Source organism: Falco punctatus (assembly GCF_963210335.1).
Source record: "Falco punctatus genome assembly, chromosome: 9".
NCBI classification, from domain to species: Eukaryota; Metazoa; Chordata; class Aves; order Falconiformes; family Falconidae; genus Falco; species Falco punctatus.
In genome coordinates, this window is record NC_137589.1 from 20,136,609 (window position 1) to 20,151,440 (window position 14,832).

Here is a 14,832-nt window from a genome sequence, read left to right on the forward strand (position 1 = left end):
GTAGAGCTGCTGTTTCTGGCTGAGCTTTAACAGCATGTTCATAGTTTCTTGCAGACAAGGTAAAAAAAAAAAACCCACAAAAAAACCCCAAACCTTCCAGGGCATTTTCAAGAGTTCAGATATTTGAGTTGCTACACAGCATGGTGGATCTTTAAAGGCAGCAGGAGTTTTCATGCAGTGGGAGTCTGGGTTAACCAGGGGTGTTAACACTAGGATGGAAGAGCAAGACTGGTTTGGGTGTAACCTGTCTTTGTGATGCTGTGATGATATATGAAGCATTTTTTACTTCTTTCAATCCTTATGCAGAGACCAAAAAAATAGTACTGGTTGATTATACCACAGCTCCTTCTCAGTCCAGGATGCCCTAAAACACTCAGTTCCCCTAGGAAAATGATCAACGTAGAAAGGACCCAGAGAAACTTGGAGAAATGGAGGGAACTTAGAGGCTAGGAAAGAAAGGATGACTGGGCAGGCCACCACCAAGCAGGTCCAAGTACTTGGCAACGTTCTTGTAGGCCAACAGTTGTGTAAGACTACAGAGAACATGCCAGCAACAACCTGCAAGTACCAGGCATGGTTATGGTTCCTGTCAAGTGTCATGGCTTCATATGCCTTTTTCAGTAAAAGCCCACCTGCCTTCAAAGAGCTGCAACATCTAAAATGTTTTTTGTTGTTGTTGTTTTGTTTTGACTTGTTTGCTTTTGTAAAACCTTACCCTGTCGACCAGAGTAACAGTATTTTCAGCTGGGGTACCAAGAAAGCACCAGGTACAAAGCAACCATCCCTGTTCATCCAGCCTTGGAGCAGATATTACTGCCCATGCTTCTGTTGGTGCTTGGACTTCCCAGACAGCATATAAAGAAAAAAAAAAATTTAAAGCAGTTTCCAAGTTTAATGCCATTCTTTGGCTTATTCTGACAGAGTTCCAAGCTCAGCAAGAGGGTGTCATACCTTAAGCACAGCTTGCCTACTTGAGAAAGCTACAGCAGAAAGTTTTACTGAACTAGAGAAAGCAATCTACAGGAGATAATGAATTTGCATTCATTAACAAAATGCAGTCTAGAATTGAGTTGACACTTTGTTGACAATAAATCAAACTTTCCTCTGTACAATCCATAAAAATGAGTCAGGCATATGGTACCTCACAGTAGATTATCAATTTAAAAATAAATACAACAGGGACTTGGATACCTCATTACTCTGTATCACTTACATTCCACAGTATTTTTCTCTCCATAAAATCACAGACACATTAACAAGAAGTTACTTGCTGAAATTAAGACTGGCAGCTGGAGCATACTGAGCATTCCCCTGCTCTCCTCCTGTCTCAGACTGCTTATGCAGGACCATATTAATTCACAGGACCAGAAGGTTATTGCTTTGCTGTACAAACATACCAACAAATGCCACACACCGAAAACCTTGGGGTCAGCGAGACTGCAGAAAGTAACCCATAATTTAGTTCAAGCATTAACCTACCAAGCTAGTATGATTACAGTGGGCTACATCACTACCTGAGGGAGATTTCCAAGGAGCACTCCAAGCTACATAACCACCCGAATGAGTGCCCTGGGATGAAGGCAGGATGCTCCAGCCCCAGTGGAGGGCATACCTGAGCTGTGGCTCAGGGAGAAAGCAGCCACAACATTTCCCTACTAATCTATAACCTAGATAATCCTGTGAGCCAAAAGTATCAAACAGATGTAAAGTATGGAAATAATCCAGTCAGCAGGTAGCACTCTTTGTTTTTCACTTCTGGTTTTAAAATCAGACCTATCTTTTTCATTATTTATTTTTTTTACTACCAGCTTTTAAAACATTTGGCAACAAGATTATGTCTGCTTTGACTTTACTGTAGCATTAAGTGTTTTTACCCTTCTGTTCATTATATATTAAAACATTCACTGTGATTGTCATCATGTACAGTGCTCATAAGGAAAAGCCATCCCAGCAGCAGCTTAGTCTAGAAGAAAGTCCATGACAGTAACAGTCCTCAAGACAGATTTTCAAACTAACAAGACACAAGATGCTCACTCTCCTGCTTTGCCTGCTGATAGGTAGCCAAAGCTCAATCTCATTCCACTTTCCAAGAGCACCTCGAAGTATCACCAAGGCAATCTTCTTCCCTTATAGGCTGCTTTGTGTCACTGACTGGCAGCATTTGCAGGCTTTTAAAGGCTGGAACAGGCTTCAGGGGCCATTTAAGCAGTTCACCTAGCCAGGGTAACAACAGCTACAACAAAGTTAGTGGCTAAGACTGACAAATTATTTCCCATTAGTCCCCTTTGCTTGTCTCCCAAGTAGGTGTTTTCTGAGCACTCTTCGACCTATTTTCTGTGCACACCTTAAAATGCACCAAGCACATATATTGCACGGAGGAACTAAAAGAGAATCAGATGTGTTGAAATTAAACATAGGATGTTCTCTATTTTTAGCTGGACAGCAAAAATCCAGAAAAAACAAACCAAAAAAACAAAACCAAAAAAAATCTTGCATGGGAAGACTTGCACTCAGCCAGGCGCTACTGCTTTTCAAAGTACCTAAGAGCTTAAGATAGATAAAATGGTAAAACAATTTCATTATCTATGAACATTATTTTCTGTTTATTGCTCAAGCTACTTCTTCACTGAAGATGAAACTATGTAATTCATATGAAAACTAAAGGCATTTTCAGGACCTGATGAAAACCTAAATAGCAGTTCACCAACCTGTTTTTAATGCTAATGCCAGGATTTTTTCTTCCCTCCTATGCACACTTAGTGGTGTTGTTTTCTAAGCACAAGTGTGCATGATATTTATTTAGCAACTTCATGTAAGATATCAAAACAGTTTCACAGTTTGCACATAAACTCCACTCTCAAAAAGTTAACATTTAGAGGCTGAAGTTCTTCATTAATGCCTGGGGAAAGAGGAGGAGTTTTAATTTGACCAAAGCTAGTTTCATTCTGTGAGAGACACTCTGGGAGACCAAGAAACCTGATTTCCCAGTTGTCACTCAAAACACAAATCTCCTCCAAAACAGAAGACAGGCAAAATCCTCCTGCCATCCCACAAAAACCAACTTCTTGCCAAATGCTCAGGACATAGCTCCCCAGACCAGAAAAAAAGCATCTGCTCTCCCACCTGTTGCCTGCCAAACCCCCACAGGTACCATGGCTGATGTGCTTCCCTGCAACCCACAAGGAATTTGAAGCCAGCAGAGATGAGCCCCACTGTGGCCAGCTGCATCACAACTCAGCTGAGTGAATGGGGCTGCCTCAACTCCTTTATTGCTAAGGTTTTCCTTGCCAAAGCAACCTCCTTTTGCAGGTTTACGAACAGTTCTTAAACTGTTTCAGTTGAAGCTAAACTTTCATTATTAAATATACAAGAAGGTCATCTCATCTGCTCTTCATGAGGCCACGCCAACAAGATGTACTATGCTGCAACAGAACTTCAGGCAACATTTTAGGTTTGGAGCATGGAGACAGAATAGATCCAAAGCTCCAAAGAAGCTATCACAACTACACTTCTGAACCCAAATGATCACTGTTATTTGGCAGCACTGTGCTGCTGCCAGTCAGCTAAGTTCAGGCTGGCATGGACTCACTGCAGACTCTGTGGGAGAGATGAGCATGGCTCCTGCACAGCTGCACTGGTATCTTTCTGCCCTGTTCCTACATCTGTTATACTCTGTTATCCTTCTGTGCATCATCACACTGCCATAATGCATGGGTTCAGAGCATTACTTTTTTTGACTGTGGCAGCACCCAAATCAGACACCAACTCCCCTTTTGTGCCGTACCTCTCAACATAACAAGAACAATACCTGACAAAGTAACTTTTTGAAGTGAATTTTAAAGATCAGGTAAGCAGAGACTGGAAAGTTTATTCCACTTCACTGTATTAGTTCCTCCAATTAGTTCCACACACAACTTACTTTCTGGTTGTTTTTCGTTAGGTGTTATCGATCTCACAAAATCCTGCGGTGTCATAAAAACCTCCGATTCACCATGCTCATTTATGACTTTCAAAGTGGCGAAGTATCTGAAGATTTTGTCCGGTGTGGAGTAGGCTCTGATTCTGTTCTCGTATTCCATCACCTGGATATGAAATTTAACCAGCATTAGATGGTTAAATTAGATCTCCCAACACCCACCTTAGCAGCCACCCTTAGTCCTCTGAAGGTTTTGCCACAGGAGAACAAAGATGTGTGCAGCAACACACTGGAAAGAAACTATGCTGAAAGGGTCAAACCCCATCCTATCCTCAACCTTTGAACTACCAGGAAAATTGGAAATATCTCTCTTAATACTGGAATATTAGGAGCTCACACAAGAGTCCTTACTATTGGTAAGTTTTGAGTCACCATGATGGCAGGGGAAAAACAAATTAACAAAGTCTCTGAAGGTGCTTTTAAACATGAACATAAAAAAGCACTAGCATCACATTCATGATGCTAAAAGCAGCTCAACATTTTAACCATAGTGTTTGAAGGTTCTGACTTGTGATTAGTAAATGAAGTAAAAGAAAAGCCTTGGAGAGCTGGGAGAGACCTTTATTTTCAAGCTGAGTCTTGGAAAGAACTACTTGGAGCCACAGCTGGTTGCTCAGTCACTCAACCTCATTTTTTCCTCTTTTCTATCACATTGGCAAAATTCTGCAGAAACATTCTCTACTCAGTCCTCTCCTCCCCACCAATCTGCCACTTGCTAACTCTGCCAGCAGCAATTATTTTGTACCTAGAACCATTTTCTCCAACACACAGCTAGAATTAATCAAAGAGAACAGAAAGCTTTTACAAAATCACAACATAAGGCCACAAGGGAAGAAAAAGGCACAAAGACCTACACTTCATTATGTATTAGGATAGAAAAATTTCCTTCTTAGTTCAGCCTACTATTCCTGTATTATATGCCATGTTTGACAGTCCATAAAGTACTTGAAACTTTCAGTACTTCTGCCCAATAGCTACAGGAGAAAAAAACCAACAAAACCACCACCAGTGATCTGCTGGGAGAGAATAGGCAAGATCAAGGGTACTGCCAAAGCAGCTGTAGATCATTTATGGCTTTCATCTTGTTTTAGCCTTGTCCTTAAACTCAGACAACTTCTCCACCCTGATGTTTATCAGGCAGCAAACACCCTCTCTAGTTTTTCATATTTCTAGGATAAAACTAGGCCAAGGCTTTTAATCCCCCAAGTCAGGCTTCGGTAAAACAACCAGGGGAAAGCAAAGCCTCTCTCTTCTACATGTGTTCCAGCTCTGATCTTGAGCAAATACAGCTGTAGATGACATTATCTATAATGCCAATATCTAAAGCATCGTCCCCACTCTTAGCATCACCATAGATTTTTCAGAATTCAGTAATGTCCTTGCATCAAGCACTACAGCCAGCTCCCTCTTTCCTGCAGTCACCTACACAGAAAAAAGTTTTTGTCCTTAGTCCCTTTTGCTACTCACCTTTGCACCTATAATCAAGCAATAAAAATGGGATTAGGTTTGTTGATTCCACAAGATCCTACAAAGATAAAGGCACTGGATCAATAGCAGTTGTCTTACTGTAAAGTTACAAGTCACTGTCTATCAGCCAAACCGCAGTAAACAACAACATGCACTTTCCCAGCTGCCAAACTGCACATGTCTTTGCCTACAGCTCCCACCTGGTAGGTGGTAACTTGTTATGCCAAAGTGACCTTTTGACTTGTGATTTCAGGCCCGTATCTCACCCCTTCCTGTAGCATGACCTGATCTCACGAATAACACCCCACCCAACCTTATCAGCCAAAAACATAGTTAAGCACCTTACCTTCAAGCAAAGCAACTAAAACCAACTACAGTATCAAGCCCAGAACTGGAGCTAAAAGCAGACACCACAGACTAGAACCAGCAGCTCCCTCCATCCATAAGACCCTTTCAACACAGCTTGCTTTCTAGCTAAATCATCTGTCCACCTGAAACTTCACACAATTCCTGAGTTTCCAAGCTTGGGGAAAAATTTCTGGCAAGGCACTATCAAATGCTTTCCTTCAACCCAGCTAGGTAAGTTGCACCTCTTTTACTTGACAACTCCACTGCTGCACCGGAGACATTAGTCTTTGACATCTCTGCCAGTAAAACCACGTTTTGTTTTACCCCACTCAACTTCACATCCACAATGGATCTTTCTCTGTATCTGCTTTAAGATCTTGCTAAAATACTGCTGACAGGCCTATTGCTATCAAGTGCTTTTCTTCTCATTTTTGGAGTATGGGCATTGCCCTTGTTCCTCACCTAATATCTTTACTGAGACTCCTCCTTATTGATCCAACAACTTCACTGTTAACTCTTTCATACCCCCCAAGCTCGGGGTAATCCTCAAGGCCCTTGCTTTCTTGATGCTAAGCAGTCTACATTTTGCTTCGACTTCAGGCACAGCAGTTTTCCCACACCCCAATCAGATCCACACTGCACCCTTAAGTCCACCGTGATCATCACTTGCAACAGAAGCAAAGTACCCATTTACTACATGGCCCTTTCCTACCTAGATCATTTGCCATACTGTCATCTATCCATGCATACTGCTAAACAAAGAGCTTCCTCAGATGACCACTATGCACTTACAAGGATGCAGTTTTGATATGCGGCTTTAGAGCAGGAAGGGTCAGTCTGTTGCTCAAAAGCCATGTACAGCTCTCAAAGCAATGTGGCATGGCTCACAAAAGCTTAAAAAAGGTCTCCTGTCTCAGCATGCAGCACAACAACCCTTCACAGATCTGCAAGCCCAGAGGTTTGTCCACATGCAGTCTGAAATTTCACGAGAAATATGTAAAGCAGTTTTGGGCTTCCCATCCTCCAAGAAAACCAGCTGAATGCCTTTACAAAAATAGGACCAATAGCAGGTGGAGAGCTGACCATCTCATTTCGAATTAGTCTTAAAGCAGCATCAGACAAAGCAGGAAATTAAGGATTTTTAAATGACCATCATCTTCTGATGCAAAGTTTGCCACATCTGGCCAAAGCAAGCTGAGCTGACCTACCATCTCCATGAAAGAGATGCAGTGTAAAAAGCGGGTGTTACTTGTGAAGCGATTAGTTTCAGATCCAGAAAGGAACATGATTATGTACAGCTACTCAACGTTTCATGGGAAGCTAGTTTTAATTATTTCCATCCTTTTGAGTCCCAGTAATTAGCTGTGACAAACACATTTCAGGACAAATACATTCCTGAAAAATTATGAGGAACAACAGTCTTGAATAACTCACAATCTACACCAAAAAAGTATAATCTAAAATTCTTGTTTAGTATCTCACAGGCTGTTTTCATCACAACCCAAATCACACTTCCTCAAAAATCCCTACAAGAAGTGAGCAAATGCTGCAACACTTCTGCCCTTTTGCCTGCAGCTGAACTCACAACTACCTCATTTTCGCTAACATGATCTAATCAGCTGGCAAAACCTAATAAATATGCTAAAACCCATCCCTCTGACTTCAAGACCAGACTGAACATGAAGCCAGGTCAAGAAGGGAACAGCCAAGACCTTGCAAATGGGAACAACTTACTCAAGATTGGGTGCTAAACACAAAGTGGGCAGTAATATGGGTGCCCTGATCTCACTATACATATGTGTAATAAAAAGCACATGTGTTTTTGGGTGCACACATGACCATCTCTGAGGGCTTTTTACACTACTTCTAAATAATCTGGACACAAAAATCATCCCAGACAAGTCTCTTCTCCCAGACCCTCTCACCTATGAAATAATCCAAAACATTCTCCTGGCAAAGCGTGTACCCAGGCAGTGGCCTTTTCCCAGCACGTGCCAGTCCTCGAAGCAGTGCAGACCTGCCAAAACCCTCACCCTGACCCCAGAGGCACAGCCTCATGTAATCAGGGGCCTCCAGAAAGATTATGTGACCAAATGGGAAAAATCTTTTTTTGCACTTATTAATATAGTACGTACTTACTGGAGGAGAAAGATGAGCAAGTAATCCCCATTGCTCTACAAGAGCAAAGCTGCTGTTGAGACAGTCAATGTTTATGCTAAGCCTCAGGTTAAAAGGAAAAAAATCAAGTCTTGTGCAGACATGAAAATAAAGCTCTAAATTAACATCTCAATTCACTTCCAGAGCATCACCAGGGCCTCCCTGACCATGCAACAGTGCACACATGCCAGCAGCGTAAATTAATTACAATTAATTTTCTTTGGGTTTCCTATTGTAATGCACACCAAAATGAAGTTCCAGTACAACTAACACTCCTAAGGCAGCACACCTGCAGGACACGGAAAACACTGCAATCAGATCTTGACAAAGCAGCCCTAATGCTGCATGCAAACACTTAATTAACACATCAGTCCACCCACATCATGTATTACTGTTCATCAGCCTTCTACCTATGAAAGGGCTCAAAATCTTTTCCTTCTCTGCCTTACACAGTCACACCTATACATCGCACAGCCTAAAAGACAACACGTGCCTGGGAACCATCCATACACAATCGCAGCACCAGCCCCAGCAAATGCCAAGGGATTTGTATTTCAACTTCCTCTTCACTGAATCACTACCCAAAATAGCTATGTCAAGCCTAATTTGTTATTTCACCACTAATCACAACTTCATTAAAAGCAGAATTGGCATAACAACTGTTAAAATACTTTCAATTAAGCTTCATTTTTTTCTCAAGGAAAACCCCACACTATGTTCCAATTAATTACGGGAGGAGCTGGAAAGGGTTTTTACTGTGGGTGGTGGTGGTTGTTTTTTTAAAGAAAAACATAGAGGAGTCAGGAAAGAGTCAGGAATTCCCTAAAGTGCTACACAACTCATTAGGAGAGTAGCACATCCTGGGAGCAGCCCTGATTTTGAGTCAGAAGCCAGGGCACACCTTTGTCTGTCATCTGAGCTGGTAGCATTCAGACATACCTCCTGAGATGACTCACTAGGGCAACTGCTGATCAAACACCAAGCCCACAACAAAGCCGCTCAAACAAACACAGAACCCAGCACCTGGGAGACTACCGGTTACATCCTGCATTAAACAAAGCAAAAGCAACACTGCCATTCGGGTTACAGAAGGTACATTCCATCTTAAGTCTGGAGAAAGAAGGGCTTACATTGGCAAAAAAGTCCGTCTTAAACACTGCTCTCTCCGCTGAAATCACTGCCCCCGAGTTAAGTACTGTAGGAGGAAGGCAGGCTGTGGACTGAGAAGGGATCCAGGCTGCATTCTCAACAGACCTCTTGGGCATCCTCCACACCTGGCTCACATCTTATTTGGAAAGCATGGTCATATTCTTCCCTGCCTAGTATGGGAAGGAAAGAGCTGGTCAGCGTAGGGATGTCTCCTAACAACTGGAATAAAAGTCCTCGCCTGCAAACAAATATTTGCTGGCTTCCCTAGCCAGAAGCAACCAGCCATGTAAGACAAAAGGAAAAAAATTAGTAACATCAGTCATTACATTCACTTGTGATGACAAATTTTTTTTCTTTAAAAGTAAGAGTGTGGATGAAGGTGGATCATTTCTTTGCTCTTTGCAACCTGCCACCATCTGCTGATACTGGAAAAAAAAAATAACCCACTTCCCCTGAGTGGTACTGGCAAGAGTCAAAGTTTTGCTGAAGCTGTCAAGAGTGCCTGGCACCCAGTTGCCAAGAAAATTAGCACAAGCCAAGAATCCATATTCCTGGACAATTCTGAATATCTCAGTGTAGTATCTTACAGCATAACCTAACTGAGCTGCCACCACAGCATGTCACAACAGGGAGAGTCTGGAGCCCCAGATACCGCAAGGCACTTGAAAATTTCAAGTTGTGTAATATACTCTAACCAAGAGCAGAATATGATTCAGCAACGTCAAATAAACAGCTCTTAATTTTTTTATGAAAAGTTGTTAAGCCACTATATACGACCATCCACAATTTAACAGCTAATGAGATGCAGCCTCCAGGATACAGACTTAAAAATAATTATCAGAAGCAAGTCATACAGAAAGAAATAGTGAAGAGCATATACTCCCATTCTCCTCCTTGGCACTGCAAAGATATTAAATCATCCAACACAGCCCAATAAAACCAACATCCAGACAGCTTTAAAAAAAATAAAATCACATAGTCTGCCAACTCTCAGTTATAGGACTCTCCATCAGACCAAATCATACATCTTGTAGTAACAGTGTTACAGATAGTACTGAACTAGTTGTCTAACAGTTCTGAGCAGCCCAAAGCTCTCAGGATTGCTCAACAGTGAAGCCAAGTCACAAGCTGACAATATAGTTTATTACTCAAGCTTTCCTCTTGTTGAAAATGTGCCTGATATGAAAATTAAATAGGCATAAGCATCAAGAGGGAGATATGACTAACCATGAGCAGAGTGAGGCTGTATTTCAACAACTACTCTTACATGGAATAATTAAAAAAAAGAATTAAAGTATGCTTTTCCGACAACCCTCCCTTATTCATCCTCTTTTTCCTACATACACTCCGTATGTCCACAGGCAAATAGATGGACTCCCAGACACACACATGGTGGATGCCCTAGATGGTTTTAAAGCTTTTGCACTGACCCCCTACTTTGCATGCACCATCCTAACAGCCATCGAGGCAGGAGTCTTGATTTCTCAGAGCAATTCTTCTGACATCCAACTGGAGATGCGAGAAAAGATCTCAGTTTCACAGGATCAGTGTACTGTGCTTTCCAAGTTGCTTGCTAAAAAAGTTCAACCTAAAGAAACTCAAGGTAGCATGCCAAGAAAGTAGGTTCCCAAAACAGTAAGGTCCCTTAGAAAACGAAGGCACAGAGCAAAGGCCAGACTCTATACGTTCGCTACACCACAGTCTGAAAAAACATTATGCAAGTTTTGTCCTTTTCTCTACTGCAGTGCAACAGCTGCAGTTGTAACATGCCCAAGTTTGGTACCTTACGGTCCCTGAACCCGGAACGCTTCTTCTTCTTCCCTTCCGGCTGAGCCTCCTCATTGCCCGATGCAACGGCTTTTCTACCCTCACTGCTGCTGCTTTCCTCCTCCTCCTCCTCATGCTTCACCTTCTCACTTGGCTCAGTCCTCGGATCTTGTTTTACAGAGGATGAGTCTTCTGCATAGGCCCTGTCCAAGGCAAAAGAAAACACCAGTTTAGAAAATTGAGAGGGGTGCTAAGGCTACAAAGACTGCCATGCAACTCTCTCCCTTGAATGAAACATTTGTTACAGTTCAGCATGGAGGACTGCAAAGCAAAAGCAAAAAAGTGATCAGTCTCCTTGGAATATTGTGTGCCTTTACCTGCTATAATACAATTTCCACCACCCCCATGCCCTGCCAAATCCAAGCTAATAATCACAGTGAGTTTTCCCAGCCCAAAACCAGAGAGCAAATCACTCAGTGAATTACTGTGCCCTCTCCCAAAATCTACACATGCAAGAAAGAACGGGAAGGGCATACCATACCTCCTCTAGCACTAAATTCCACCCCCACTCCCCCAAAACCGATTTATATGAAAGTGATAAAAATCTGTTTTACCATCAGCACTGCAGGATTCAGAAAGAATAGCCTCTTTGTTTCAGCTCAACTGATTTATTTTCTATCTCCAGCAGGTGACAGGCTGTTTTATTTCCTCCTTCCACCAATGACTGCTCTAAACTCCAGTGCTACAGGAGTTGTGACAACAGAAACTGGGGTTGTTTATCCTCAAGCTGGAAATACAACTCTGGCAGAACAAAGGACCCCTTTTCCCTTGCTGTTCAAATACAAAGTTCTTCAGCAACCCTGCTTGTAGACCAAGACTCAATACTCAAAATCACTCAGACTAAGCCACAAGTAACTCGCAGAACTGCAACTGGCAATAGGGTGCTTAAATAATCCATAAACCAAACAATGCTATGGCTTTCCTATGCTTTACTTTTAAAGTGGTTTATAACCAGGGCTCAGACCACATTGATATGAGTTAAATTAATAGTCTTTAAGGGCATGTTAATGTGTCACAAGCAACAAAGCAAAGTTTGATAAAATGATTTCTCTTTCTAAAGGACTCAAACAGCTCAGGCAAACACCCTAGCCTGCCTGTAACTTAAATGAAGCTGCCTTGACATGCATTCCTGGTGATTTATTTTGGACTTCTCACAGGGTTCAGGGCTCACACAGTTAGGTGTCACTCATTAACCAGTGGCCTTCAGATGAAGGCTGGTACTTTAGTGCTCCCTTTAACTACGAATGTGGTCATTTACAACTGCATGAATTTATTCAAAAAAAGCTGCCTTGGGAGGAAAACAAAACCAAACCAAGATCTTTGAAATCTCCCTAGCTCTGAGCAAAAGGCTACCCATATTTTATCCTACCAGTTTCCTGTAAAACACAGACACGGTACGTAAAATCAACAGAGAAAGTTTGTGTCTCCCCAGCAGTATGCAGATTTGCAGCAATCTCAGAGCATCATCTTCCAAGAAGAAGAAATGAGGATAGGTGCTCCATCAATTAATTTCAACGCTACTGAAATTAAAGACAAATCATTCCTTACCAGCATCTAGTAATTCACTAACAGTCATAGGACAGGACAGATGGGGAAGGGCTAAAGAACTCAAATCCTTCCACAGTACTGCTGAGAAACAAAAACTTTATTGTTCTAGAATAAACTCCCAAAGAGCATACTTAAGAATATTGAATCATGATGAATGCAAATTAATTTTTGTTCATATTATGACAACTACTTCAGCAAAGTACCAAAATCACTTGAACAACCACCAAGATCCCAGCATTGCTTTGGAATGCTGTGGGTTATTCCCACAGCACTACAGCTAGGTTAAAGCAGTTCAGAGGTTTCTAGTCTACGCTGTGACAGCATGCAACTCCATCGCAAGGGTTTGATTTAATAAAATACGTAAGTGCTTGGTGAAGAGCAGTACTAGCCATGACTTTTCATGCAAGACACAGTCTAATGTGCCAGCCTTTCCTTTCTGAAAAGGTCCTGAGCCTCTATTTGCCAGTACGTTTTCATATTATAACAAAGCACCATCTTTAAGACCTCTACTGAACCAAACAGGTTCAGTGAGAGACAGAATCCAAATCTTGAGTCCTTCACAAGCATCTTAAGATAGGGAAATTATTTCCCCAGAAGAGCCAGGAAGTTGATCTGTCTCTTGGAGCACAAAGTCCACACTGGCACCTCTCCTGAAGCCTTTCCTGCAAGTTTAATCAGCAGTGGCACATACTTGTGGAGTTGTGGTTTTGGCTGATATGCAGTTTGCTAGAATAAGGTGTTGCCAGCTGAGGCTACACCAGTAGTGCATGTCAAAGAAAGCCCTTGTGTAAGCACGACACCAGTCATTAGCTCTGAGAGAACCTCTTGGGAAAAGGTCCTGGGGACAGAAAAGCAGTAGAAAATTGATTGCTTATCTACACAACCAAGCTATTCCATATGAAACATGCCAGAGAATAGCTGTATCGGTAAAGATTTCCTCCTGTAATGCTTGACTGACAGCTAGCAAACCAGGGGAGGGATAAATGAAATTAAAAATCAAACGTTTTCAGCAAATCCTACGCATTCCTTCAATCCATCACACTGTCAAGGCAGTTGGCTATAGCAATGCAGACGTAGGCTGTTTGAATACAGTCTGCTTTCCCCCCCCTCCCTGGTTTATCCAGGTAATTAACTCTGCTCTACAGTTAGATCACCGTTGCAGCATACAAGCAAAACAAGCTGTGAGAATAAAAGCTAGTCTACTTCCCAAGCAAGGTTTTAAACGGTACCTGCTATTCCTCACCTCCAGGACACAGTCCAAACTACTCATTGAATTAATCACTGAAGGATCTGCTCTCTACGTACACCTACTACTTTGTGTATTTTACATCCTGCACAACCATCCTCTGTTGAAATCCTTGGCTTCCAACAACTACACCTTCCATCTGCACCCACATAAAGGAGTCTTTGAATGCAGATGTCCGAGTATGGCTGGAAAAACCTCACAGCTCTAGAAAGATCCACCCTGCTGGACTGTCATCAGCCAGTGAAGACTCTCCACCTCCTTTTTTGATGAGACTGACTTTCCAATGGCATGCCTGTGGTTACAACTTCTGCACAAAAGAGCAACAAAAATACAAAGACTTGCTTCACTCTGTGCCAAAACTGGCAGCCAGCCTCTACCCACAGAGTGTGCCTGCCCCAGATCCTAGCTGCCACGCTTCAACCCTACTGGTCTCTTCAGGTCCTGTCTGCGTACCCTGCCCCCAGTGAACGGAATTTGAGGCAAAGACTGTATTTCCCATCTGCTTCATAGTATCTTCTTTTAATCCTTGGAGAAAGCCAACAATCAAGCATAAGATTAGTTTCATCATCCCCAAAGAAAACCACCTAGCTACCACAGAGGAGGACTAAATACTGAATTTTCACTTAGCAAATGGTTCTTTGACAAAGCCACATGCATGCAACCATACGATATACATACACAAAGGATCTTGGTACTCACAGCAGTCACCGGCATGATACTCCACAGCTGCAGGTCTTCCAATTAGAGAAATTGTGATCTCTCACTTTAACATATTTTTCTTCTTTGAGTGACAGAAGCATAACAGTTTGCTAAAGTAACAAAGCTTTGTGCCAGAGGTAAGTGCTTAGTTGTTCTAAACCTGAAGGCAGTAGAAAAGCACTTAGGTATCACATCTAATAATCATGTCATTAGTCTCAGAAGGAAATGCAGGAGATCTAACAAGAAGTTGGGCACTCAGGAGTCAGCAAAAACATTGCCACCAAACGAAGCAGGAGAGGGGAATCCTGCCTGACAGATGTGTTCTTCAGGTGACGAGTTGCCACACTCCCTATCTATAAACATCTGGAGACATCCACATGAGGTTCAAAAGCCACTTAAAACTTCAGTTTTCCAT

The 14,832-nt window shown here is 42.2% G+C and overlaps 1 protein-coding gene across 7 annotated transcripts in view; it reads right to left on the minus strand.

Moving 5' to 3' along the window:
• The window catches only part of MICU1 (mitochondrial calcium uptake 1), a 105,798-nt gene that overhangs the window by 70,928 nt on the left and 20,038 nt on the right, over positions 1-14,832 (minus strand). For all 7 annotated transcript variants that reach the window (XM_080401659.1, XM_080401665.1, XM_080401662.1 and 4 more), the window contains 2 exons: positions 10,881-11,067; positions 3,920-4,082 (listed from right to left, as the gene is read on the minus strand). In XM_080401659.1, coding sequence (XP_080257785.1) covers positions 3,920-4,082; positions 10,881-11,067 — 350 coding nt within the window. The remainder of the gene's footprint in view (positions 1-3,919; positions 4,083-10,880; positions 11,068-14,832) is intronic.